The sequence below is a fragment of the Pelecanus crispus genome, chromosome 3 (genome assembly GCF_030463565.1).
Source record: "Pelecanus crispus isolate bPelCri1 chromosome 3, bPelCri1.pri, whole genome shotgun sequence".
Lineage (NCBI taxonomy): Eukaryota > Metazoa > Chordata > Aves > Pelecaniformes > Pelecanidae > Pelecanus > Pelecanus crispus.
In genome coordinates, this window is record NC_134645.1 from 61,916,337 (window position 1) to 61,944,219 (window position 27,883).

General features: G+C 36.9%; 2 protein-coding genes across 4 annotated transcripts; one reads left to right on the plus strand and one right to left on the minus strand.

Annotated features, from left to right (window-relative positions):
- Positions 1-27: 27 nt before the first annotated feature.
- Positions 28-27,883, minus strand: TFB1M (transcription factor B1, mitochondrial). 3 transcript variants are annotated; one of them, XM_075708406.1, is made up of 8 exons: positions 27,844-27,883; positions 27,141-27,298; positions 25,501-25,652; positions 21,703-21,811; positions 19,768-19,919; positions 13,801-13,920; positions 3,108-3,235; positions 28-307 (listed from the first exon to the last, which is right to left on the minus strand). In XM_075708406.1, exons 2-8 carry the CDS (start codon positions 27,271-27,273, stop codon positions 46-48), a joined length of 1,056 nt encoding a protein of 351 aa, XP_075564521.1. In that variant the 5' UTR covers positions 27,274-27,298; positions 27,844-27,883; the 3' UTR covers positions 28-45. The 3 variants fall into 3 exon arrangements, with proteins under 3 accessions (XP_075564521.1, XP_075564523.1, XP_075564522.1); XM_075708408.1 differs by lacking the exons at positions 27,141-27,298; positions 27,844-27,883 and adding an exon at positions 26,189-26,207; XM_075708407.1 differs by lacking the exons at positions 25,501-25,652; positions 27,141-27,298; positions 27,844-27,883 and adding an exon at positions 24,333-24,378.
- CLDN20 (claudin 20) lies at positions 9,289-9,973 on the plus strand. Its single transcript, XM_009483860.2, has one exon. The coding sequence runs from the start codon at positions 9,314-9,316 to the stop codon at positions 9,971-9,973; it is 660 nt and encodes a 219-aa protein (XP_009482135.1). The 5' UTR covers positions 9,289-9,313.

Consider the following 27,883-nt stretch of genomic DNA (forward strand, 5'->3'; position numbering starts at 1 on the left):
AGTTAAAACTAATAGAAAAACCTCAGTCAGCTGCAATTACAGCTGTTAGAGCCCATTTTCCTCTTCAGTCTGTTCGGGTTGACTGGTACTCTTAAGATAATGCCTCATCTTCTTCTTTTGCCTTAGTTCTTCTCTGTAATTGTACACAAAAAGGCTTGGGTCTTCATCGCACATTTTCCGGTATGTATTGCACAGATTTCTGAAGTGTGACATGGAGAGCTGAAAAGGACGCAGAGTTGGATCAACATTTGCTGTCATCATCAGCTGTTCTGTTCTTTTCAAACGTCCACTTTCAGGAAACAAGGTTCTAAAAGGTGTGGGGAGAAGACAAACAAAATAATTCAGACAGACAATTCAGTTTCCCTTAAGAGTAACAAGATCCTCTTGGGAATTTACTTAATATAGGTTTACCATTAAGTATGTCATTATTTTAGCTCTGGCACTCTTAATATTATCTAAGCAAATGAAAACATGTAGGGCCCTTTTTCTGCAAATGCAAATTATGAGAATCTAGGAAAGCGTATGCATGCATTGTATATTAAACACATGCATGTATGTTCATGTTTGCTAACATGAAGAGCATCTGTAGGTATGGATACAGTCACACAGCCTTCTTAGAATTAGCCTCACGTTTGGAGAGCAACAACAGATTAAACTGTGCAAAACAGATCACATCCAAACCATGCAACTTTCTTTCAGGCTGCTTCATTCCAATGGGAAAGATATTGTTATTACTTGTCATTAATACTGCAATTCCAATGCCAGAAAAAAAGCCAAGGAGGAGGAAAGGAGTGTTTAATTATTATTCACTTTTTAATATTTAGAACTTGGAAAATGCGCCAGGAATCCTAGATTTTGTTTTCAGCTCTGTCACTCTTCAGAGATAGTCCTATCACAGCTCTCTCACAAGTTCTCCAAATTTTAAAGAATCATATTAGGTCAAGTGATTTTTAATATCTCTCAAACATGCATACTACAAAGTACAAACTATTGAAAGGACTAGCTCTTATTAGCAGTAGTTCTCAGTCTACAACAGGTCAGGAAGGCAGAAAATTTGCACATGGTCAATGTACACGTCAGTTTTCAAATGATCAGCCTTGTCATACATACATTAGACCTAAATGTGCTGCACATCTAATACAGGAACATCCCCAGCTGTGTTTTGCAGGTTGGCTGGACAAGCTAGTCAAAAGGCTTTGTGTAAGTGAGTGATAACTGGCTCTTGGTGGGCAGACAGAATACAAAGTTAAGAAAGGCTTTAAAATGACAAGAGAAGGATGGAACTTCTGGGAACAACCTGGTTTAAAGCACGTGCTACTCAAGGCTTTGGACAAAAATGTCCCTGTTGGTTCAGCATCTAGGTCAGCAAGGTTAAAATGGATCAATCCTTATTTTGATATCCCTCCTTAAGTTATTCTCTGCTTTGATTTGGTAGGTAAAAGCCAAAAATGTTTAATCACCTTTTATATACAGACTATGAACCATCTTATAAATGTCTATGAACAGCAACTCAAATGCCAGTATTTTTCTTCATGGGCTTAATCTTATGTGTCATGTCTCTCAGATCCCAGAATTTACACACAAATGTAAACTGATCCTACTACCTTGTTTTTATACAGTATATGCGATAGACAGATAGGTACCTTATAATGAATTTAATAGCCTTCTTTACACCAAAATTTGCTATTTTTTTCAGGTCAGCTAAAGAGTAAGAGGATTGTGTTTCTTTCTTAGCTGCACACTAGGGCTAAAGTATGATAAGCTGCTAGGGGATACACGATGTCCAAAAGTTCAGATTGCCCCTCCTTGCCTCAAAAGAATGTACAGCAGTTATTAGCAATTTGAGAATACACAATAGTTGGTTTTTTTCTTAAACTTTGGCAAAAATATTCTACATAACATAAATATGCTGATTGCACGTCTTCTGCTTACATTGTCTACTGAAACAGTTCTGTCACAAAAAAAAAAAACCCCACACCCCAAAAAACACAGCACCCAAACCGCTACCCCATAAAGCAAATACAAATTGATCTAGAGTTCGGATACCTCATTTTCTAACCACTTCCAAATGCATACTCAAACCTTAACACAGGCAAATCAGTACTCATTTTAGATCCAATGTCTGCATCCCAGACATCAATGGTACTCACAGCCTCAAGCAAAAAAACAGGAGGCAAAGTTCTATGTTCACCTTGAAAATACTGACATACAAGGCTTGTAGTCCAGTAAGGTGGCATCCACCCTAATCTAGAGTGCATGAGTGCCAAAACCATGCCCAGCAAAATTCAGCTAGCCCAAGCTGCAGCAGCAGCATGCCTCTAGTCCTAACAGCAGCTCTCCCACACATTCTACAATGCTGAATGCCGGGTTTTCCCCACACCAAGTCAGACCTGTGGCTATGCTAGAGTTTTAACAGGATCCTTGGCAAAAAGACTGCAGGTTTCCCACATCAGTTAGAGAACCTAATAAATTCCCTCAGTAAGACATGGAGTTTTTAAAAGTCAGTAAGGATTCCATAAAAGGGCAAGCACAGAAACAAGAATTTGACCTTTTGACATTATCCCCAAATAAGTAAAATTTCCTACAGATGATGTTCTCCCTCCCCATGCTGCCATCTTTGGTTCTGAATTTTGAGACCTTCAGTTTTTAACTAACTCAACCAAGAAATGCTGCAGGTTTTGTGGTTGGTGGGGTTTTTTTTTTTGTTTCCGAGACAGACGAACTCTTGGAAAGATGACCAATTTATCCTCCTAATTTTAACAGCTTCAGCTGCTCTACCAAAAATGCACAGTTATTATTATATAATTACAGCAGAAAGAGATTCATCTCATGGTTTCATCTCATTTTGTCTCCAGAAACCATTCTGAAATGGAAAGATCTGATGAACTATGATGACAAATTTAAAAGGGAGGAAAAAAATCAAATGCATAGCTACCAGTGTTTCTCAACTGATTTAGTAGCTGACGCATTTACAAAAACAGTATCTGAGACAAATTTAAAAGGGAGGAATAAAATCAAATGCATAGCTACCAGTGTTTCTCAAATGATTTAGTAGCTGACGCATTTACAAAAACAGTATCTGAGAATTTTTCATTAAAGATCCTTACTCGATTCCGCGGAAGCAGTATTTTCTTCTAAACTGAAAAACACTTTGAACCACTTTTTCTACAAGCTCAAACGGCTGCTGTATCTTTGGTTGCACCAATGGAGTGAAATGCACCACAGCCACGTCCACCTATAAGGAAAAGAAAGATAAATTTGCGTATATATATTCCACTGAGACACAGTATTTCTAAGTTAACCAGTTAGAAATCAGGAAACAGGCAGAACAGAGGAAGACATTATTGTGACAGGTAACATAGCTGTGCCGTGACTAATGTCATAGTATTTGAATATAAAGATTTGGCTTGACTTTCAAGGCCCTACAGAATTTTCGTCTGTCTTCGTTATCTACGTATTTCCAATTAGTTCACATGCCATTACAACTTAGTACTTTTTTCCCCATGGCACTTCCTCCATCTAGAACAACTTCCATGTAATCTGTGAAGTAATTAGCACTTCTTTCTTCAGATCCTTCCACAAGACAATTCTGACATGATACACAAATTAGACAATATTCAATATACTGGCTGAAGGGCAGCCAGAGAAAATTGGTATTATAATTAGAAATCAAACCCATTCCCTGTATGTTTTCTGTTGCTCTAGGGCTTTTCTAAAATGTAAGCCAAGGAATTACTTTTCAACATATTAAGATTTTAAAACATTAGTCTATTTAAAGGAATGGTAGCTAGAAATAAGTTTGCATTCAGTTTAAGTGACCATACAACTCTGTATTTACACTGTGTGTCACAGTTCATCCAAAATTATATTTGAATCCTTCTACACAGATCTCTTTCAAGCTTGTTTTATTCTCTCTTAGTTCTAACATCAGCTTGGTTCACAGAACAGTCACTTTCCCTGTGTCTGAAAACAGAATCAAGGAACATCAATGTATACATATAAAATATACATATAAAACACATAAAATATGTTGTGCAATTATAGCTACTGTATATACATAAATGCCCTGAATTCAGACTTCTGTATTACAAAGCACAGGCTGGGCTAAAAACCCAGTTCTACACAACATCGAATAAAGCAGTTCATATTCCAAACTACATATTAACAACAACAGAAATGAAAAATTTCTGTGGAAGTACACATTGAAAATTTGTACAATTTGTCCAAGTACTGGTACTGAACAACTACAAAAATTTTAAGTGCCAGACTTTTAAAAATATTCAGTCTCTTATTAGAAAAAATCTGCTAATACGATGGCCAATCATCCATCTTTTTAAAAGATCTGAAAGTCAATATTGGCATTCATAGAACAGATTCTACGTGACATTACACTGAAGATGTGCTAGTCCTGACTGAAATAAAAGATGCACTCAGACCAAAGAACAGCTTCTGTTCTAAGCACGCTCTCAGTGTACTAATTGTTTGAGAAAACCCCAGAAAACCTCAAAAAAAGAGAGGGTTTTTTTCTACTGCTCTAACCAGAACTGCTCTAAGTTTGTGGGGTTTTTTAAAATCAATTAAATCGTAGGAACCTCTGATGTGGACATACTCTTCTGGCACAAAGGTGCCATCCATCTATGTTGCACTTTCAGTGGGAAGAGCTCAGCTGTTCTCACTCAGCTCAACTGCTTCAACATCAGAGGTGCTACATTTGCTTTCAACAGCAATGATGAAATTCAAACAACGTAAGTTTTTCATGTAGACAGAACTTACGAAGCGGAACGAAAATACTGGCTAAAGGAAGGAAGGAAAATACTGATTAACGGCGCTGATGAAAAAACCACAGCAAGTTTCCAGTATTAGCACTACTGATCTCAAGTGTGTGTCACAGATAGTGTTTTTTCTCTATTTGTCCACCTTTTCTGAAAGCTAGAGTCAAGAATAAGACCGAAAAGACTTAAATTCCTAAGATGTAAACACACAAGAACTTATTTAAAAATGAGGTGGCAAGGAAAACCTGACATATGGAATCTGCAGCAAAACATGCATAAATGTATTTTCCAAAGCAGTTTCTGAATTTCTCATGTGTTGGTAGCTTCTACCCTTGCCACAGGTTGCAGCCGCCTATCAGGAAGACCACAAGAACGCAGCGAAAACTTGCATTCGCACTGAGTGTCTGGAAATTTTCTCTTTTTGAACGGGGCAAACATATACTTTGCACGACCAACCAGCTCCTTGCACAGAAATACTAACAGCTTATTTACACACATACATGTTTATCTACATTTTTGCCAAGAAATAAACAAGGTATTTCCCCCCACGAAATGAGGGATAAGAAAACCACCAGAGACCATTTGGGATCTCACAGCCGCCTCAGTTTTGCAGAACTGCTTGTAAGTAAGATACGAGGGTTCTTTGGGAGTAGCAGCTGCATCTTTAACAAAAATGTCTGAAGGAAAAGAAAAAAAGAACACAATCTAGATGCAGTGTACAGTTTAAGAGAAAAACAGCTCAATGTGCAATCTCAAGGCCAGTGGGCAATAATTTCTGCTTCTGAAACAAAACACAGCACTTCTCAGCATTTGTTCCATTATAGAGGCTGTTTTCTTTGGACCCCAGGAAAGCTGCCTGGTTACTATAGCAACAGATACAGGGGAAAGCTTTCACTTGTAATGGGCCACTCCTTTAAAATTATACATGCTATTTTCCCCTAACCTTTTTAACATGCATAAAACAGAGAGTAGAATTATGAAAGCCAATACAGAGTACACACCACTTGTGTAGTATTAGTAACACTTTTTTCCTCCCACCAAGTACATTAGAAATATTTACAAAATAATACTCAATTCTTACAAAACAATGAATATGGAAATTATTCAACTGATGTATCCTGAACTGTCAATAGTACAGCAATTATTCACCCCTTACTGTTTTAGTTTATCAGTACAATGGAGGTTTATGTTCTAGTAGGGTAGGAGGAACACAGACAGAGCACAATTTAATTCAGAGAAGTCTGCTGCCTTGCTGATGAAATCAACACTCTGTGTCAGAATAAGCTTAAATGAGACAATTTTTACTAATTGTTGACAATCGAGGTCTTATGATGGGCAATATGTGCATCTTGCAACAGGGCTGTATTAAAAGCAAACCCACATACCCTTTTTCAAGTTGTAGTTTACTGATAGGGAACTGAAACCTAAGCAGAACATATTACAACTTCATTAAAACAGACTGCTTGAGATCCTGCTAAAACAGTTCTAAGCCAGCACTTTCACCAAGCAAGTGTTCAGTACCAGCATTTTATCTGTCTACTACAGACAAACATTAGATCCAACACCAGATACGTGTATCTCGTAGTGATCTTGTTCTGAGGTAATAGTTTCATTTTGGTTCACTTCCAGCAGAAAACAACTGTGCCACTGCACTAATAGCAATAATCTCTATTTCTGTAATTTAACTCCATTCATGCCAGGCTTACAGGAAACCAAAAGTCAGGTACAAAACCTATGGGTATATCGCTGCTGCAATCAGCAAGACTTTTCTGCTAACTTCTTGATTTCACACACCAGCTTGTTGAGGCCACTTCTCCCATGTGCTGCAGTTACCATATAAGCCTTATTAGTAGTTTTATTCCTTCATTCTTTTATACAGACTCATACAAAGGCAACAAGTTACAGGATGACCTACAGAAGGCTAAGGCTATCAAAAAGAGATAAGCAAAACTTGTAGTTGAATAGAAATGTCCTGCTGTTCAAATTACAAATTAACATAAATTGCATAGTTCTTTCCTAGGAAATTTAAACTCTTAATAAGATTATCTGTGATGAAAAAAACCTGCCAACATCCCAGAAACAACAAAACCCTTTGGGCTCTCAGTTCAACTTAAATGAATCCTACCCTCCCCCCTCGCCTTTCCCCGCCCCCCCCCCCAATCTCTTACAGAGTTTCTGGATTCTCAAGACTTTACTGCTTTTAATCACTATTCAGAGTTTTCATCATAGAACCTGGCTATCATTATGTATTTAGGACTAAGGGCCTCTATGTGTTTTTCTCCATAATCTCTTTGCTTTCCCTTACTGAATGTTTGTCAAACAAAACTCATTAAACAAAGTACTCCTTTATTCTCGGGTAGATGGAACTAAGAGAGGGAACAAACAGCAGTAATGCACTTGCTGTAGAGAGGAGAAAAAAAACAACATTCCAAGAAATTTTGTTAATACATGCCAATGCAGTTTTATATGAGAAGGGATAGTTCCATTCAAGAGAAACTGCATTTTTCCAGGACATCTACAGCGAAGAAAACATCTCAGACCTAACATCCAGCAGTAAGTGCCACACAAACAGGAATGAAACATAACTGTATTTTTTATTACACTTGTAGTGCTTATACTTGAATTTATCATGCCTTTAATTTGGTTCATCCCATTACATGTAATGTATGACTACCATTTGCAGTAGTTTGCATTTATGTTTGCATGTTTGTATATGCTGAAATTTTAAAAAGGAAGCAATGAAAAAGGCTAACTCAAGATCCTAATTAGCTGTTCCAGAATAAGCTTTTGAATGAGTTTTGAGCTATGCAGACATGTCAGTTCCTTCTGTAAAAGGGAGTTAAGCCATCTTTCCCATGGGCCTGACACAGCAAATGATAGGTATTTGTCAAAGCAACTCTTCAACAGTCTAAACAAACTGAAGGGAATTGGAAATAGGCAGGTCTTTGAAGTAAGATTTTAAAAATGAGTAGCTGTTAACATTCTCACCTTAACTATAAGCATTTTCTATATATATATATATATGCTGGACAAAGTTAGCACATCCTTGAACAATCACCTGAACTAGGTACAATATATAAATTAGATGATTGTTATGTAATGCCAATAAAGGTTGACAGAATACATATTGGTCAAAACCTTGTGGTCTTATGTATAATTAATTGAAGTAAGAGTACAATGCTGCAGATATTTTGTGTTCCACTTATTTCAACTTTATCCCCTATTATTATGGCTTTTCAAAAACTTCTAATGCTAAAGACCAAATTTAATATTATTGTTCATATTTAGATAGAATGTCTTAGCATAATCCAGGCTGAGGACCACTTTCTCTATCACTCTGATAAAAGACAAAACCTGCCAATTATAGAGCCCCACTCAAAAGGGCAGGACACCATTTCTAATCCTCGTCACAGAGGTTTCAAACCATTTTTCTTCATCCACTAACCCAACAGTCCAGCTGATGTAACAGCAACAGTTCTGTCTTCCCATGTGCACAGTTATCATACTGCCTAAAACGTTCTCAGCTGTCAAATGAAATTTGACTCTTCAGGCAAGAGTAGAAGGGAGGTTTTTCAATGAATTTTTGAAACTGCCACTTCACGGCAAATTTGCAAATGATTTCAGACAGGTAAGTGACCTATTAAAAAAAAGACACTTAAACAACTGAGTTGCTCCATACCACTGTTGAAAACACTATTTTATTTTATAGACAAAAGCAGATCATATTCACTCTTATGACTTGCTCAGTAGTGCTGCTCTCAGTCAAAGACTGAGAATCACTAACTGAAAACAAAATATTGATTTAGAAAAGTCACATGTGACTTCATTGTGAAAATATTGCAAACAAATAAATTCAATCTTAATCTCCTTCAAAACCATGAAATTTTGTAAGAGTTATTAAACAAAAGAACAGACAATATTTAAATAACTGAAATAAAGGGTTACCTTTAACCATAAACAAAAGATAGTATTATCAATGTCCGTTGTTATAAAATAGTCAACAGTAGCTGACTACAGCCATCAACATACTTAAGGAAGGTACTCAGAGTACAATATATTTTCTACCACTGTGTTTTTCCGCAATGACTTCTAATCTGCAAGTTTCTAATGTTCCACTTACAATGTATATTTGTCTAGTAAGCCTGCAGTCTGTATACTATACCAAAAGCAACTCCAGTAGAATAAGTTTTGCCTGACAGCTTGCAATCCTGCATGGAAGGGCAGCAGCTCCTTCTTACAAGCAATTCTAAAACACTGTCCATTTGCTGTCATTTATGTTCAAGTACCTTGTGTACAGCTGCTCAGCTGCTCTCATCTGCTGCAGGGTCATGTTTAGATATTCATTCAGACAGCTCTAATTTTAAATGCCAGCTTTTTTTGTTTGCCGATTTCTTTTTCTTTCCCCCTCGCACTTCTCCTCCCCTCCCTCCTCCCTGTCACACAGAGGGCTACAGCCTTGGCTACGAAGCTAAGCTACCAACCAGTTACACTCATTTACAAGAGAGAAACCGGCAGACAAAAGGTGACAGCAGATAATCATCATGGCATCAGCAAGTCTGCAGTTCTTTGCTTTTATTCTGGCTTTGTTTGGTGGTTTTGGAGATATCACAGCCACCCTGCTACCAAACTGGAAGGTAAATGCAGATGTTGGTTCAAATATCATAACAGCTGTAACACAGATGCAAGGACTTTGGATGGACTGCACATGGTACAGCACTGGGATGTTTAGCTGTACCCTGAAATACTCCGTTCTCTCTCTCCCCGTCTACATCCAGGCTGCACGGACCACCATGGTACTGTCTTGTATCCTATCAGTCTTTGGGATCTGCATCACTACAGTTGGAATGAAATGCACAAAGTTGGGAGGGGACGCTGACAGCAAAAGTCACGCTTGTTTTGCTGGAGGAGTCTGCTTCATTCTTGCAGGAATCTTTGGATTAGTACCAACATCCTGGTACACAAGAGAAATTATTTCAAATTTTCTGGACCAGACCATTCCAGAGAGCAATAAACATGAACCAGGAGGAGCAGTTTATACAGCATTCATTTCAGCAGGGTTTCTGCTTATAGCAGGTGTGATCTTCTGCACTTCCTGTTTTAAAAAGCAGCAAGGAGCATGGATTTACCCTCCAAAGCAGCACCATTTCCCTTCTGCAGAGCAGGAGAGCAACGCAGGTTACAACCTAAAGGACTATGTGTAAATACAGTTATTCCTATCCATTGAGGCTTTTTTTTTGTGCTAAGTGTAGTTTGATTATTTCAAAGAATGTATAACATAGCACTTTTCTTCCATCTGGGTTGCAATTATGTTTAAGCAAAGTATTTCATTTATAGTAGCATCCATGAAGAGAATGAAGTAGGAAACAATGCTTAAGTCTGCTACAAGAATACTTTTTTTTGTTGATTTTTCAAACCATTCCTTTTGACTTTCCAGTAACATTTATTGAAGAAAAAGGAACTATTTTAAAACATAACTGACAGTACAATTAATGTACTGATGGCTTGTTACAGCAAAGATGCTTAAAAACTAATTGCTTTCTATTTAGCAAATTGGGCTATCAATAAATGTAATGTTTTATAGTGTATTTTACATTTTTGTCTTTATTTTAATTATGATGCAAGGAAAAAAACCCCAAAAACCAAAACCAACCACTCTCTGTCCAAGAAGCCCAGTTCAGTATTTTTTAAGTAACAGACACATCTGCCTTTCATTTTCAGTTCTAAATTGCCTTGGTAACTAGATTTTAAAACAAAAAAAAAAAAAAACCCAAACAAACCCCAAACACAACACCCAACAAACAAAAACTCATAGCCCCAAAACCTAGCTGCATCGTGTATTTGGCATATCAGGCTGAAGAATCAGCAGTACCATTCAGATCTTGCCAAAAATAGCTCTCCCACCCCAAACTGCCACCTGCTGTGGGTTTCATTTATTACTGTTAAAGAAATGTCCACTGGGCATTCACCAATTGCTACTAATCTATCACTACTAATCTACACAATGAATGTTACATTTGAGGAGCAATACAACAACAGAAATGTAACCATGACTATGAAAACACCTGCAAACTGTGTAACACACATGATACAAACTAAGTGTCTATGTGCCAGAAAAATCTGGAAGAGTTCTGGCTTACATTTGGGCGAAGTAGCTTTTAACAGCTCAAATAATAGAGCTACCATTTATTGTCTTACACGTTTCTGGCCTTCTAAAAGAACTTTCTAATTCTTAATTATTCCAGTAGGGTCTGTTTCAGGCCTGCTCCCATGTATTCTATTACTGTAAAATGTAATATACAATGGTGATAAAAAGACAGCTTCTTCATTAAATTTATTTTCCTTACCCGCTTATTTTGATTAATAATCTTAGACCCTTTTCTTTCAACACACAGATTTTGTTTTGTATTTGTATTCGGCAGAGTATGTTCTATCTAAATGCTTCCCTAAAAGATAATCAAATTGATGTTAATTTGCTAGCATAGGTAAGGGAATACGATACAGGCATTTAAATTTAGGAATATGATAATGCTGGATGAGTCTTTCAACAAAACCAAGTGGTATTTATTTTGCATATTTATATACAACTTTCATTTCCCATATTATTAGCCCGACGTTCACTAAAACAGTATGAAGGGGCCTTAACAATGTATGTATAGTTTGTTGGAAAAAGTAGGATCATCTGTTATAGCATTTGAGAAAGTTAAATGTTTTATGCATCTAATATGTAAGGACTCTTTATCCTAATATACATAGAATGGAATTACGTCTTGTTCTGTAGCCATTTTGAGTTTCCTATGTATTCATCAAGGAGCTGGTTTTGTACTATTCCTAATGCTAGCTATCAGCAGTTATTCAGTACTGCAGAGACTTAACTATGACTAAAAAGCGAAATTTTCTTTGCTTAGACACAATGCTGTGCAACACCATTCCATAAACCAAAAGCCTTTTGCATCTCAACATTCACAGGTATTGTTGAAATAATATTCATTCACTGAGCAAATGAGGTAAAGAACTCATTCCCAAAACTATGCATCTCCACCTTTAGTAAGGGGTTTGACATGACACTAAGCTGTGACCATTGCTAGGTACGTAAATTAAAACTAATGTTTTCAAAATAAGAACCAAAGGCGTTTTTACAGGAGAAAAAACACCAGAAAAAGGTAATAATTGCATACTATGAGCAAAATAAAGTATTTGTCAGTTACATAAGCAGCAAATTTTTATTCCTAGAACTTTATACAGAAGTACCTGAACTTCTTTGTATACCCAATGAAACAAAAATTAAGCACTGAGCCACTTCATTCACAATATGCTGCAAGAGCTTTCCAAGAAAACAAAGGTTCTATCAGGAACGGTAATATCTAAAACCACAAGTCAGTCTACAGCTAAAAACAGGGACAAAACGGAAGACCAATCTACAATAGGAGTTTGAAGGACACAAAATCTAGAGAAAACAGGTGCCAGCTCTATCTGAAAAATTTGTCCTTTCTGCTTTTGCAATATTAATTAATACTTGTTTTAACTCAAAGAAATACATTAAATAAAAATATGCTTGCCTTTAGTGGTACTGCCTCTTTTATTCAACAGAGCACCAACTGACTGTAGGAATTGCTTATACTAAGACATTTGTCTGAACTCTAGGAGTTACCTCTCTCTCAGTCATGGCCTTTTCAGTACAGGAAAATGGGAATATCAATTATAGCTTCCCAATTCTGAGACACAGTCTGCACAAGACTTTTGACTACACTAGCTCTACTATGCTGTCAAACTGTATCCACCATTGAGAAACCACCACCACCGAATTGGTATTTTGGCCTTACTGAACACTGTTTCACATATTTAACAGTGAGATGACATCCTGAAATTATTTTTCATTCAACTAGGAGACAGGGGGGAAAACAAAAAACAACCCACCCAAAAACGCAAAGTGAAAAAAAAGATGTCTTAAGCATGGTCATTTTTCTTCACAACAGACTGCTGTCACAACTAATAATTCAAAATGTTTGAGCAGCTACTTGCTCAAAAAATACTAACACAATTTTAAATAATCATCAGAGTATGCCCAGATAGAGGCCTTAAAATTCATTGTGATAAAAGAGAGAGAATGACCTTCCAAAGGTTCTCAGGAGATAAGCCTGAAGAGTAAAATGACCGAGAGACAGACTGTGATAAGGGGGAAGGGAGACACATGGATGAGCTGAACCAACCAGTTTAAGAGGAACTTTCAGAAGCTGCAAGTTTATTTCTGAAACAGAATAGCAGATTTCCACATGCGTTCAGGGGGAACAGACCCCACTTAGTGACAGGCACGCATTTTAAAAAAAAAAAAAATTCTTGTCCAAAATGCAGTTTAATTTATTAATTCTTGATTCTTGTAATCCTAATGGCTATTACTAAAAACCAGTGGCAGCAGATAAGAGGACAACAAAGAGACTGTTCTCCTCTACTCACTCAAGAGCAGATAGGAGGGAGAAAAGATTGTTACTTTTTTAAACAGGCAGTGGGATGTAGGTGACAAAGTGCTATAGCAAATAGGAGCGAGTTAAATATGCTAAAGATGAGTAGGGTGAAACATAGAGATTACAAACATGGTAAAATTAGAGATCTTTGACAAAGATGACAAATGAAAAGCTTTTATTTATCAGGGTCTTTCAAAAGACCCATCAAATTTTCTAGGCACAATTCCCAAACTGTTTATAAATGCAAACTGTAAAACAGCAGGCTTTCCAAAGATGCTACAATCCTAGCAGACTATCCTGTCATTAAAACGTTATCTCCCTCTCCAGAAATACCCAAAGTATGCTGGTCTTGCAGATAGGCTTGAAGGTCAAAGCCAAGTTCTGAGGAACCAAAAAGAAAAGCATTTTCTTGAAGCAAGTATGCTTTGTTTACAGGACTATCACAGCACTCCACTTCGTAGCATGGAGATGTTGAACTAGAGCACCCAACTGTGTTCCTTACTCAAAATCAGATATATTGCTTGACGGACAAATTAACAATAAACCCAAAGAAATACATCAAAACTTACCTCTGGCTTTGGAACAAAGGCTTGACCTGGAATTACGAAACAGTTTTCAACAGTGCAGAGATGCTGAGACATGATGGACAGTCTGCTACGTTGCTTAGCTCCTGGATTAGCTGTAAGCCTCTGTTGAAGAATCAAAACACGTAAATCAGTGAAACTGAACTGGCCAAGTGGCCAGTTACATTAAAGCCTGATTTTCAGTATAATCAAAGGCAAAGATAAATTAAAAAATCCCCAATTGTTAAGAACTCACATAAAAGTTTATAGAATGTTTGAATGTTCCTAGGGATGGGGCCTCCACTACCTCTCTGGGCAACCTGTTCCAGTGCTTCACCACCCTCACTGTAAACAATTTCTTCCTTACATCCAGTCTAAATCTACCCTCCTTTAGTTTAAAACCATTACTCCTTGTCCTGTCACAACAGGCCTTGCTAAAAAGATTGTCCCCATCTTTCCTATAGGCCCCCTTTAAGTACTGAAAGGCTGCAATCAGGTCTCCTCGCAGCCTTCTCTTCTCCAGGCGGAACAACCCCAACTCTCTCAGCCTGGCCTCACAGGAGAGGTGCTCCAGCCCTCGGATCATTTTGGTGGCCCTCCTCTGGACCCGCTCCAACAGGTCCATGTCCTTCTTGTGCTGAGGGCCCCAGAGCTGGACGCAGTGCTCCAGGTGAGGTCTCACCAGAGCAGAGCAGAGGGGCAGAATCACCTCCCTCGACCTGCTGGCCACGCTGCTTTTGATGCAGCCCAGGATACGGTTGGCTTTCTGGGCTGCAAGCGCACATTGTTGGCTCATGTCCAGCTTTTCATCCACCAGTACCCCCAAGTCCTTCTCTGCAGGGCCGCTCTCAATCCCTTCATCCCCCAGCCTGTATTGATATCCGGGGTTGCCCTGACCCTGCTGCAGGACCTTGCACTTGGCCTTGTGGAACCTCATGAGGTTCACACAGGCCCACCTCTCCAGCCCGTCCAGGTCTCTCTATTCCCAATTCATCTAGAATTTTTTTCTCCAGTGTAGCAGTGTTTCACTAAGATACCATGCTACTTTACAACCTCAGTCCTGCAATCAAATGCATATGAGAAGGAGCTCCCTGAACTTCTGCAGAACTTAATGAATATCAAAAGAATTCAAAAGAGAGAACTAAAACTATTCTGACTGCAGGATTCAAAACAAACATAACACCAGCTGACAGTATTCTCACATCCTTTCCTTCCACTATTTCTGTATCAAATATTACTATTTTTTCTCCTTCAAGATGAAACAAAGCTCCATAAACTCAAAATCAGGTAGAAATCAAAATTTCTTCATTATTAACTGTTCTACACTTACAATATATGCAAGGAAGCTGGATCTACTTTCCATAACTTCAGAATACCTAACTGTAAGAGCATTTAATACTTAAAGCTCAATTTAGTAATTCTTTGATTTTCCCAAGAAATTTCTTACAAAGATTGTCAAAAAAGTAGCGTGGACAGAGGTTTTCTACACTTCTGTGACCTGGTCACAAGCATGTTCTGTGTGTTCTGCTAGCACAAATGAGATTTGAATGTAAAAAAGCACCCAGTAAAACAAGCCTCAAATGGTAAAAGACATTACACTAACTAAGAAAAAATAGAATTTTTAAGATTCCTGTTCTTATTTACCACTACTTTAATAAAAAATAAAAGATGAAAACCAATTTGCACATCTGGTAACATCTGTACATCATGCAGCTTCAGATGAAAAGCCTACTCATGAAATGCTGCCATGTTTATTAAAACTATTCCTGAAAAATAAAATTAAACCTATTGCTGAAGTTTTAAATTTTTTAAACAACTCTCCTGAAAGGCACTTTAACTATCAGCATAGAGCTAATAAAATACTTTTCACCAACTTTTCAGAAAGAAAGCTCAGTGATTCTTTTTGCCTACATCAGCATTTAAAACTACCTTCATTATTGTTTCAGAGGAAACCTATTAAGAAAAAAAAAAATATTCTATCCACGGTTGTTGTTATTCTCTGAAAAAAACCCAGGCTGCAAAGTCTAACAATGCAATCAGATATGCACTTCCTTAACCTCTGCAGTGGAAATTAAACAGACCTAATGACAATGCTTGTAGTCCTTCCAATGCCAATTCAAACAAGCCAGTCTTTACTTCCCATGAAAACAATCTAACACGTCTCAGATCTCAGGCAGTTAGCTCCTGCTTCTCAGCTACAGAAGGGATAACCTAACAACATCCACCTCTGGGCAGTAACATCTTAAACCACTTCAACCACATCAGCAGGAACATACCTGTGTATGGCACCACTCAAGGAACACAAAAATGCTGAGAATATACTCATAGAATAGAATCATGGAATAGTTTGGGTTGGAAGGGACCTTTAAAGGCCATCTAGCCCAACCCCCCTGCAGTGAGTGGGGACATCTTCAACCAGATCAGGTTGCTCAGAGTCCTGCCCACCCTGACCTTGAATGTTTCCAGTGATGGGGCATCTACCACCCCTCTGGGCAACCTGTTCCAGTGTTTCACCACCCTCATTGTAAAACATGTCTTCCTTATATCTAGTCTAAATCTACCCTCTTTTAGTTTAAAACCACTACCCCTTGTCCCATAGCAACAGGCTCTGCTAAAATGTTTGTCCCCAAGTTACTTCTGTAACTTGACTTATTTTTGTAGGTTTTTTCCCCTCAGTTCTCACAATGCTGGAGCTCAGCTAACTAGGTAACGCTTTTGCACCCACTATTAAAATTTTAGTAAGGCATGAAGCAAAACAAAGATTCTGAAGCCTAACCTGGAATACAGTCAAGGTGGTAACTTGACATCTCTTCTAATGCTGCTCACTGTCAACCACTCTCAATGACTATCTCAGGAACAACTGTTTGTTTTGCTCTTCAATAAGCTATACCATACAATTCTGCTTTTTGTAAGTGAGTATTAAATCCCCATTATCAATGAATCTGCAAAATCTGTCACAGGAATTAACCTACATGAAGAATTAGACTGGCAAAGCTGACCAGATAAAGGAATACTAAACACATTTTAGCACACAATCCACTTCCTGCAATTTTTTTTTTTAAGAGCATAAGTATTTATATTTAACCTATATCAGTTATGAAAACATAATGGTAATTTTTCTTCTGTTTGCTGCTCAAAAATCTGAATTATTTTCCACTTTATTAGCACCTTTTGCCTAGTGTTCTAAATAGACAGCAGTGTTAGATACAAAACGATTAAGTATTCTGCTCTTCTAACATGCCTGTCTTCTAGATGTCTAACGGTTTAGCACCCCACCTCCCAGCCTGCAGATCATGTTGGCAGAGCACTTCAGGCAAACTACTCTCTCTGCCCAGTTTTACTCAAAATTAGAGACTGACAAAGATCTTCTATTTAAACTGAAATATGACTCATTTTAATGGAAGTGGGCCAGGAAATACCCAGCCCAGGCGGCAGGTTTCAGGCGATGCAACAAGGAATTTGGGGCAAAGTGAAAATTCTTATCCACAAAGTAAGTAACAATTTTATGTATTTAAACTACAGAGAGACAAAATTATCTGCTTGACACTTAAAACTGTCATTTTTACTGCTATGGATATCTGTATATCCTCCATAACAGGCCTCAGAATTCAGTACATAACATAACTGCTGGTTCTCATCAACAGTTTTAATCAATGTAATCAAATCATATCAGAACAGAGTGGTCTGTAGTAATAGGTCTATACTGACATAACTCATGCCAATGTAGCTGTGCCACAGGGAAACAGAAAAGCAGGAACTACCACCAGCAAGAAAGACAGAAGTATTTTCTACCTGTTATACTGGCAAAAATGAGCTTGACCACAAATAACACAGCATGTTGCTTTATTTTCTTACTGTTAACATCATTATCCTAATTGATTATAAAGCACATGCCTCCAATCCATGACGCCAAGACTTTCACATTTAGGCTCTTAGCTTAGAAACATCCAGTGAGGACAACAAACTTTAGAGTATAAGACATTTTCCTTTCAAGAATATAAATCCACAGATACATAAAATATCAGTAGCAACTTTTTTATTTTCTGCATTACACTGTTCTCCATTTCCTGGTGCTGAATATGCCTGTGTATGCCAAATTACAATGGTTAACTTAAGCAACTCCAGAGGGCCAGCAAAAAGACACAGATTTTGATTATCATCCTTTCTCCTAATCATAAAACAAAATAGTCTCTCTCAAATGAGTTTTTCATGATGTCAAATCAATTATGGAAATGTAAACCAGAAACTATGAACAATTTTGACTTCAGTGGAATATCTGTGTTTAAATAGATGTAAGAACAAGAGTCAAGAGATCCCAGAATGTAAACTCAACAACAGTTAACACTGATTCATTGCATGACCTTGAACAACATACTCAATTTCCTAATGTTTCTAACTTCTCAGCGTTCTAAGCACAAGGAACTTAGGAGTGCATGGTATTTTGCATCTCATTGAGCTATGCTGGGCGCAGAAACACTATAACCTGCATGTCACCACAGGCGTATGCAGCTGGTTACAGCTATATGAAGTATAGAGTGCTCTCACTCAGTGCTAGGCCGATTTTTTCACTGCTGTCACAAAACTTTGCATCTTATCCACCATCACTTTGCATTTCACATCATAGTCCATTAGCCATATTTTGCAACAAGGTCTAATCTCAAATGACATGAAGTCCTTCTGGAAAACAGATCTGGATTTTCTAATGCCTGAAACCGCATGAGCTCAGAACTGAATTAAGAAACCTAGTTTATTTCATACTAAATGTTTGTCCCTGGTATTCTCTAGAGCCACCTACTGGAAATACTTCAGTACTTGTCTTGAATCTTGATTGCAGGGCTAGAGTAATGACAGCACAATATGGTTATCTATGACCCCAAAAAATGACAGCAGACATGCCACTTGCATATATAATTATTACTAATTTACCTACCGAAAAAAAACCACAGCAAAATTTTCCTATTAGAATTTTTACTTTGGGAGATTAAAATTAAAACAACACACACATTTAGGAAAACCAGGTATTTACAAACTCTGGAATAATTAGATGGAAATTCAGTTTTCAGACTGATGTGCAATTCCTTTTTCTTTTTTGTTTTGTTTTTTAAAGCAAGTGAGATGCTGGTAAGAAGCCATACTGCTTTCATAAATACAAAGCAAAAAGTCTTCCAGTCTCTGTGTTATGATATGGTTCATGCAATGGCAACAGAAATAAACTGTTAAGTCTGAAAGCATTGTGGAGTAAGTCAACCTAATATCAACTGATCTAGAATTAACACTACTACATAGCAGATTAGTTTGGCCTTCTTTGAGAACCTAACTATTGAGACAAAGTAAAACCTCAATTTGCTCTTGGACTTGCTGTGACAGAACTCAAATGATGCCTTTTTACACACACAAGACTGGCAGCAATCCTTTAATAACTCTGATATCAAGTCTCATTCAAAATAGCCAGAGTCAGTTTTCATGGTTTGACAAACACTCCCTCTGTTTATAAGTATTTAAACACAACTGGAAATAATCTAATCTTCCATTTTTCCTTATTTCAAGGAAGGTGTCTTTTTTAAAAAATTATTTTTAATTAAGAAGCCAAAGGAAATAACTACAAGTGTATTTCTTGAGATGACTGATAGGTAAGGAAAAACAGACTGATGAAATGGTGCATGAATGTCTGTGAGAGAAGAAAGATATTTAAAAACAGAAGAGTGCTGTGGAATCTATTCATGACAAAGAAATCAGACTTCGGGAAAGAACAAATTAAATTAAAAAAAAAATTATGTGCTGTGAAAGGATCAAAGCAGATGATTAACATTAAAATTCATAATTTACAGCCACAAAAACTAAAAATTGAACCAACTCTTTCCTATCTTTTTAAGGGCAAGATTGGTTTTGTACTTTTAAACAAAAGGTTGCATGAAAACAAGTTGTTGTTCAATTTAGCACCTGCAAAATTTTGGGAAAACACTAACATCTTACCTCTGCAACTTCCTTCTGAAAAGTCAACGTCATCTGTGTCCTGCCATAAATAAAAGGTCCATCCTTTTTGGAAACATTTTCTAGCCATTTAATGATTAGAGGAGTTGAAACACTGAAGGGCAGATTCCCAATGATATGTATATCTGGTGGCTCTGTTAACATTTGATGGAAGAAAAACAACTGTCAAAAAGTTTTGCATAAGATTTTGCAATGAAAGAGCACATAAGTAGGAAAGATATGTGCCTATCAACCTAGACTTAAAATATGAAAACAATTTTTATCATGCCACGCCAAAATTATGCCTGTCCATTTATACTTGTCTTACACTGACAAAACTGTGTAACTACTCTCAGCAATTAGTTGGAAAGAAGTGGTTAGGTTTGGTTCTCATTTGCATTTGAATAAATCGGTAGCTTTCCAGCTGATTTTCAGCTGATCAGTAGATTTCAGCTGAGCTACTCCAGAATAGCAAAACTGGAAAAACAGCGAAACTGCAACAGTGTTTCCATGAACTATGACTATCAGGTACAGAGTAAACAGCCACACTCATCCTTCTGTCCAACACGTTCCTCCCAGGGGCATTTTACTGAGTCTTCATAATCCCCAAAACAATCACCTAGCTCAAACTGGACAGAGCTCTCCTTCTGTATAGAGTCCTCTGAAATCAAAAGGTCTCAGAGCAAGTACCAGACTTAGCCATAAGAAGTGATATGTGTTCTTCAATTATGTATCGTATCAGTATGTGTGTGGTGTACAACACAAACCAGGCATGTCATTAGCGGGGATCCTTATGTCTAAGCAGGAGTGCAACAGAAGCAGATAAAACAAAAGCAAGTGTGTTGTTTCTTAGATACTACAGCATTTAATAACATGAATAAGAGATGATAATATCAAATTCACACTGGTTTTCTGGTACACTTATTTTACTTATTATACACTTTTTAGGCTGTGCTATTTCTAGCATACTTGTGATGTTACACATGTATCAGAGATAGCTAAGTATCTTTCCGAAACCCACCAGCCTTCCAGATTCTCATATGGCAATAATACAGAAAAAAGTATATCTTGCCTCTAATTAGTTAGCTCTAAAGACAACGGCTTATATGCATGTTCAAGAAAGGTAAATTTTTAAAAACTGCACTACACCTTCATACATGCATTTGCTCATAGCTTTGTTTTGTGAAGCACTTAACGTTTTGCAATGAGGCAAATATGGCATGGAATTTTTCAAGGTGAATATAATGTGGCATGGTCTTTTATATCCTAAGTCAGAAAGCAGTTTACTGCTCTTCAGGCACTACAGACAGTGACTCTACCTTAAATTAAGAAATTTGGAAAAGGCGCTTGGGAGGTCATCTCTGATTTGTCTAACAGTATTACGTGTTTTAAAAGGGAGGTGAAATCAAGTCCTACAAGAACCTCAGATTTGGAAAAAACACCCAAATCTCTGATTAGATTCTACTTCTGCCAAAGATATCCAACTGAAAACAAAGCAACGAGAAAACTAAATTTTTGAGGACAAATTTCCTAAAAGTTTCAAAACAAGTTAGAGAAATTTCTTCAGTGGAATGACAGCAGTGGTGGCTTTTGGCTTCTTCAAAAACAGGAAGAAGCTGGGAAGACAGTATACCATTTGATTTGCTTTTATACTTTCCAAGAGTCATTATTGTACAGTCAAGACACCCTAAGGTTAATAACTGCAAAGCTCCTCAACGTTGACTGAGGTGAATGTCACACAAATTCTATTGTTTTGTCTTAGAAGAGAAAGATGATCTGTTTCCTTCTAGAAAGTAAGTTAGCTTGTCTCTCTCTTCTTACCTTCAAAAGGTATCAGAAGAGAGTAACGTCTGCACTGAGTGAATTCCAACTATATCACCACACTTAGGACTAACTCAGAAGCCTTAAAAATTACATAAACCAAATCCAAATACTAACCGTCCTCCCAGTTCTTCGTTAAGTGCTTTGGAAAAGCCTTGTCCATCTTATATGTCAGGATATCTCCATGAACAATGCACACTTTTCCTGGAGCTGCTTCAGATAACATCTGTTTGTAAGCAAGGAAGCAGAATTCATTGTGAGGATTAACCAAACTGATTTCCAGTTTCAGCCACAGCAGGAATGAAATCATTGCTGTATATTTATCTCCAATATACAAAAAAGCACAAGAGCAGTTAAAAGTGAGCACACTATTAGTAAGTACTTACTTTCAAAAACCAAACACTAACAAAAAAAGTTTAATTTGTGATTCTGTAAATGCTTACCTAACCACAGCTGTAGAATTCTGAATAAGGAACATAAACCTGAAAAGACTGCTAAGAGTCTCTTCAACCAGGATCATTGACAAACCCCAGGCCCCTAACAGGACCCCACCTGATTTAAGTAATAATGCAAGCAGCAGGTTTTGAAAAGTTTTTAGATCCATTAGCTATGGAAACAACTTGTTCAACTCTTGTTGTTTATTCTGTCGCCCCCACAGCTGTAGGGTCTCTTATACAATTTTAGCCATATGTAAGACAAGGCTGCAGAAATATTCAGTCATTTTTAATTTTACATGAAAAAGGGGGAAAACCATTCTCTTCATACTCCCTGTAGTAGTCTGAACTCACACCATTAGAAAACAAGGAGTTCCCAAAAATGAGGGAATGAGTACCAGTAGCAGTAGAGAAAACCTCAAAAATACGTATCTTTTTAGACATTACAAAATCCACTCTGTTGTCAACTTCTCTATCCCACTTCTGCAGCTTATCTAGTATTTAATAAAGGCTGAAATGCAAACTCAGAACTGGCTGTAATTTGATGATCAATTCTTCCATTTCTGGTGTCAGTTTACACAATCAGATTAGGTTTTTAGTGTTGTACTAATCTTTTTCTCTTACAGTATGAAATGATGCACAAACAGCACAATTCAAAAGCAAAGTCAACTTTTACAAAGATGACATTTGGGCATATTTATTGTTCCTAAGTCAGAATAATGAAAAACGGCTTAAAGAACAATTTTACTTTTGCACAGAAATCCAAATCCATAAACAGTTAAGTGCTAGTGGCCTAGCTGCTGAAATAAACTGCTCACCATCGTTAAGTTCCATCTTCAATGTGAATCATGTTTATATGCTCAGAGGCACAAACAGCTTTTACAGGTCTCCGAGCCAAAGTAAAGTGCTGCTTTCTCATACTGTTCACAAAATGTTTGCATGAAATTTTTTTTGAGTACAAGTTTTTTTACCACCAAAATAGCTACATTTTGTGTAGAGTACTAAAAAAAAAAAAACTTAACTAGAAACTAAGTGTTCCTACATGTTTTAAGTGCCATTATTTCCAAATAGAAAAAATAAATCTAATCTCAACTCCAAACCACTTAACGGATTTTTCAGCATTACACTAGCAATTATATGCCATACAAATTCACTAATCTGCCATGATTTGTCAAATCTTTCTTTGAAGCTGTTATAAACGCTGTAACAGGATGAAAGATAATGTAAGATCAATAAAGTTAGAAAATAGCATAGGAGGAAGCAGACAGCTGCCTACACAGTAATTATTATTAACATATGTTATAATGTTTTTTAATAATAGTTTTCATGTCAAGAGGAATTTGGGGGTTTTTTGAGTATCACACTTAACATAATTGAGAACTGCATTTAATTTGTGAGCAGAAAATCACAGTTGTATATTTCAAATTAGAAATATAAAGACTCAGAAACCCACTGAAACTCTCTCCATTTCAAGACCAATGTGTGCAGCTAACACAGTTCCAGGAGCTCTTGTGCACCAAGCACATGAGCCAAGTGATTCTCCGTCATAGAGATCCTCTTGTTCTTCACACACAACCAAAAGGGCACGAAGAAACCATAAAGGGCATAGTTTAAAAAATGAAATGGGGTTCCTGGAAGCATTCTATATTCAACCAATTCCCTAGCTGAGACCACCCTTTCTCTCCTCATAAATCCGTCCAGCCTAACAACTATTAGGACATAAGGAGGTTGTGATTCTTTTAAGAGCAAGACAGAACTGACAGACTCACAGCTTGTGTAAACTGTTACTCTGTAAACATATGTTCTTCACTATATTTCAGTTTTGCAGTAAAGAAGATCCCAACTTCAGTTTTGTGATAGAGACCACAACCTGAAAAAGGTCATGCAAAATGCTGTACGCTTTACATCAGTGATTTTATAAGTATCTAAAGAGACATTTTTAAGTAATAGTCCCCAATTGTTATTTTAATCTGACATTTTCTGTTACTCAAATCTCGACCCTTTTCTAAGTATTTGGTTTTGATAGAATTTTTAATGGGAAACTAGGAAGAAAATAGGTATTACAACCCCCATTATCACAAAAGAAAGATTCATTGTTATGCATCATCTTATTTGGAGGGAAAAAAACAATACCAAATTTAACACTAATGGATGCAACATATTTCTTGTTCATTCACATCCACTGTTACTGAGTTACAGCATCTTTATAGTTAATAACCTCATTCAGACATACTTATTTCTACCGTGAGGAGATTGCTAATTAAAAATAATGACTAGTGTTAATTCACTTGAATAGTAAAGATAATTACCTACCAAATGCTCATTATAGAGAAATTATTCAGAGAAAAATATTATTCAGAGAAATCTGCTGTAGTGGCTGCACTCTGGAAGACCAGAAAAATTGTCTAAGTACTTGAAAAAAGTCTGTTAACAAAAATAAGTATCATTTAATCTCAAATTCTCTCCAATCCCAAAACAGTTCTTAAAATCTAAAACAAAAATGCAGATTTGCCACCACTCGAGAAAAGTGAAAACAAAGTTTTCATACTTCGTAAGGTAAAGATGGCATACTGTAAATTATCAATAGCTAACCCTACAAAGACAGTTACATGCATATTCAGGTTTAAGGATATGCACAGTTTCATTCGCATCTTACATTATTACTGTCCTGCAAAGAGATGGTACCAGTTCTCATGTGAACCACCTATTTATTTTCACTGCTGGTTTAATACAGAAGACACAGTGCAATATAAGGAAAGCCCTTTGAATTGCTATGATTTGAGCTTGAAGAGGCACAAGAAAACAGTCAAATCTAAAGAGATTTTGGACTCAGTTTTTCTTGCTTCTTATGCAGCCAAATTCCATAAATATGGAAACTTAATAGCAACAGAAGCAGATGGTATTTGAAAAATACCACAATAACTTGTAAACTTATACCAACTTCAAAAGAAAGGAACAAACCTTTAAGAGTGTTTTTTCTGAAAATGTAAACTAAATGCTTGCTTTATTCTTCTGTATCTGGATGTTAATCCACATTGAACTGTATTAACTGGAGATAAACGTTCACAATTTTAGAAGCTTTAAAGCATAATTATTAGGATTAAAATGAAAAATAAGACCAAAGGACATTACGTTCAGCCTTCAAACTACTATTTCACCTGCATGGATAGACCTTTAAGGCCCATGAAACATCCTGACCTGAAAAAACCAGGCAGGCCTCAGCCTTAATTCAGTTGTAGGATCAGGTCCTGAAGAGACCATGGGTATTTAAATGAAAAGGCATATATGAAAGCAGGAGCAATTAATTGCTATACTGTGAATTTTCATCTTCAAGAAAATGATAGCTCTGATTGAAGCCAAAGAAGTGCACCTATTTTCAATGCTGAGATCTCAACAAGACACTTGGAACCTTTCTATGTTCTTAAAACGTTCTTATTCAATGTTGTGGACACATTTATACAAACTATTCTCCAGATGGTACCTGCAATCCTGGAATAAATCGAGCATCTTTTTCAATTAAAAGGAGTTGTTCAACACCAGCACTGAGAATTGATCTGGTAATTCCTCCTGGCCCAGGGCCGACTTCACAAACATGGGTGTTTTTCAGCTCACCAGCTTGTCTCACTATCTTGTCTGCAAGGCACAAAGAACATACTAAGCCTTTATTCTCCACAAGATCCAGCTCACTAAGATAAACTCATTGTTTATTGTTAAAGCACAAGTGTGCTTATCTCAGAACAGACACAGTGACACATCCCAGTTAAATGATCACACGCCTGCTAGACTGCAGAGTTCAGATTTGTTTCATACAAGATATGCTCAACTGTTTAAAAAAGACTATTTTTAGTTTAATGTCTTTAATATATATTGTTGCTTATTACAGAATCAAATAGAGTATTATTTCTCATATGTAAACTAGCAATGTTATTCTCCTCCTGCAAGTAAGCACTTGTATTCAACATCCTGATTTATCCTTATAAAGGTATTTCGCTACAGTACCTCTGTTCCAAGGAAATATAAGAAGCCAAAAAGATACAGTAAAGCTCTACCAAGATTACAATATGTATAGAGCAATTTTATGAGGCACGAGCTGGAGTAAAGTAAGAGTTGGAATACAGGCAACTTGGTAGTTATAGAAAGTGGGGCAGTTGAAAAATGAGAAAAAATACCTGTACATAAGTGGAAGGACACAACATTGGAAGGCATCACAGCCAGGCAAGAAAACCGATTAAGGACTGAAAAAAGGATTCAAAACATAGCTAATAAGAGATCCTTAGGAAGCATGGAGAGGGGGATGCTGAGAGAAATTATGCTGCTCACTCCATAACTTCTTAAGTATGCAATAAAAATAAATACCCAAAGACTTGTCTACTTGTAAGGTTTTACTAAATGCATGCAGACATTTTTATGCCAGGGTAAGAGTCTAGTTATTCAGGAAGTGGAACTGAGTTTCATGTTCACATCCTACATCTTTATCAACCTGAATCTTCAAATGTAATCAAATCATCCGCTACATGAAGCTGGCACTGCATTTACTATTGCAAAACCCAGCCACCACTAGGACAGTACAGAAACGCACCATTGATTGAACAGTGCTAGCTTTGTCACCCATTGCCAACATGAAGCTGGACAAGACTTGAGTTGTTCAGAACAATGTAAGTGGTTCAAAAAAGCTATATTTCTGATAAACTGAGACAAATGACCTTCCTAACCACAGTATATAGTAAATTAAACTGCACAATGAGTTACAGTACTTTCTATGATACAAAATAATCTGAAAAAATACTAATTTTTTAATTAAACTTATAAACTATAATAGAACCTGGATGGTAAAAATACTACTAAGGCTTGGATTTTTGCATTTCAATCAATAACGCATATTTTAGATAGAAATATAGTTTCTACCTAAAAATTACTCTGTAATTTATAAAGAAACACATTTTCTAGGAATTTACAAGTAAAAGCAATTTGTCTTAAGCTAAAACTACTTTTAAAAGAAGTCTTTAAAGGTTTACCATTGAGCTGCCATTAGTCTGATCCTCTTAACTAGAATCTGGATTCTGAAGAAAAACAGGATACATGTTTTATAGTCGCTAAAAGTATTACAATAAAATATTTAACCTGTCAATCGCAAATCCAGTAGAAAGTTCTGGGAAAGTTGTTTCTGCGCTTTAAGGCGAAAGAGTTTAATAATCTCTCCAACAGTTGGCAGGGGAGGCAGACGGAAAGCTGCCACCTTTCCTGGAACAGCCATAAGACAAAACTCTTGTTCCTTCCTCCTAGAGACATTGAAAAGATGATTCTAGTATATGCAATAAATTCTAATATACTTAATATTAAAAATGCCACTAAGTTTACAAACCAAGACATGATTTACAAATCACTATTCAAGTGCTAAATTTTAAACATCAGGATTTTGACTGCTGTATGTAGCGCTTATGCTCAGCATGTACTTGTGGGATTTGAGCAAGCCTCTTTTTGTGCTTTGCCAAAACATCAGGTAAAACAAAACCCTCTCACAGTTGTTCAATGTCAGTATTTCATTACTTTAGAAAAGGATCATTAAGGATAATCTGCTTGAATTCATGGCATCCCATAATGACAGAACGTATTTAACTAAAGTGTCCCTGAAGAAGAATTAAGATTTTTTATTACTCATCACCTGCCTTTCTAAGCACAGATAAAGATGGGAATCCCAATTGTAAACAATGGCATTAGTGAACTTTGGAGGGGAAAAAAAAAAAAATTAACTTTCAGCACGACAGCACAAAACGTCTCGGCTCTCTCTGCTCGCACCCACGGCCCGAGCCCCACCGTTACAGACGTCGGGGCCACCAAGTTCCGGCACCAAGCGCTCACTGCTC

Bases quoted from the DNA above. Each gene is read 5' to 3' on its own strand.
- CLDN20 (XM_009483860.2), top strand. From the start codon at position 9,314: ATGGCATCAGCAAGTCTGCAGTTCTTTGCTTTTATTCTGGCTTTGTTT.
- TFB1M (XM_075708406.1), bottom strand. From the start codon at position 27,273: ATGGCTGTTCCAGGAAAGGTGGCAGCTTTCCGTCTGCCTCCCCTGCCA. The intron at 13,921-19,767 runs GTAAGATGTTAG...ATTCTTCAACAG, and splicing joins TTCAGAAGGAAGTTGCAGAG to AGGCTTACAGCTAATCCAGG. The intron at 3,236-13,800 runs GTAAGTTTTGAT...TTTTCCTTATAG, and splicing joins CCTTTGTTCCAAAGCCAGAG to GTGGACGTGGCTGTGGTGCA.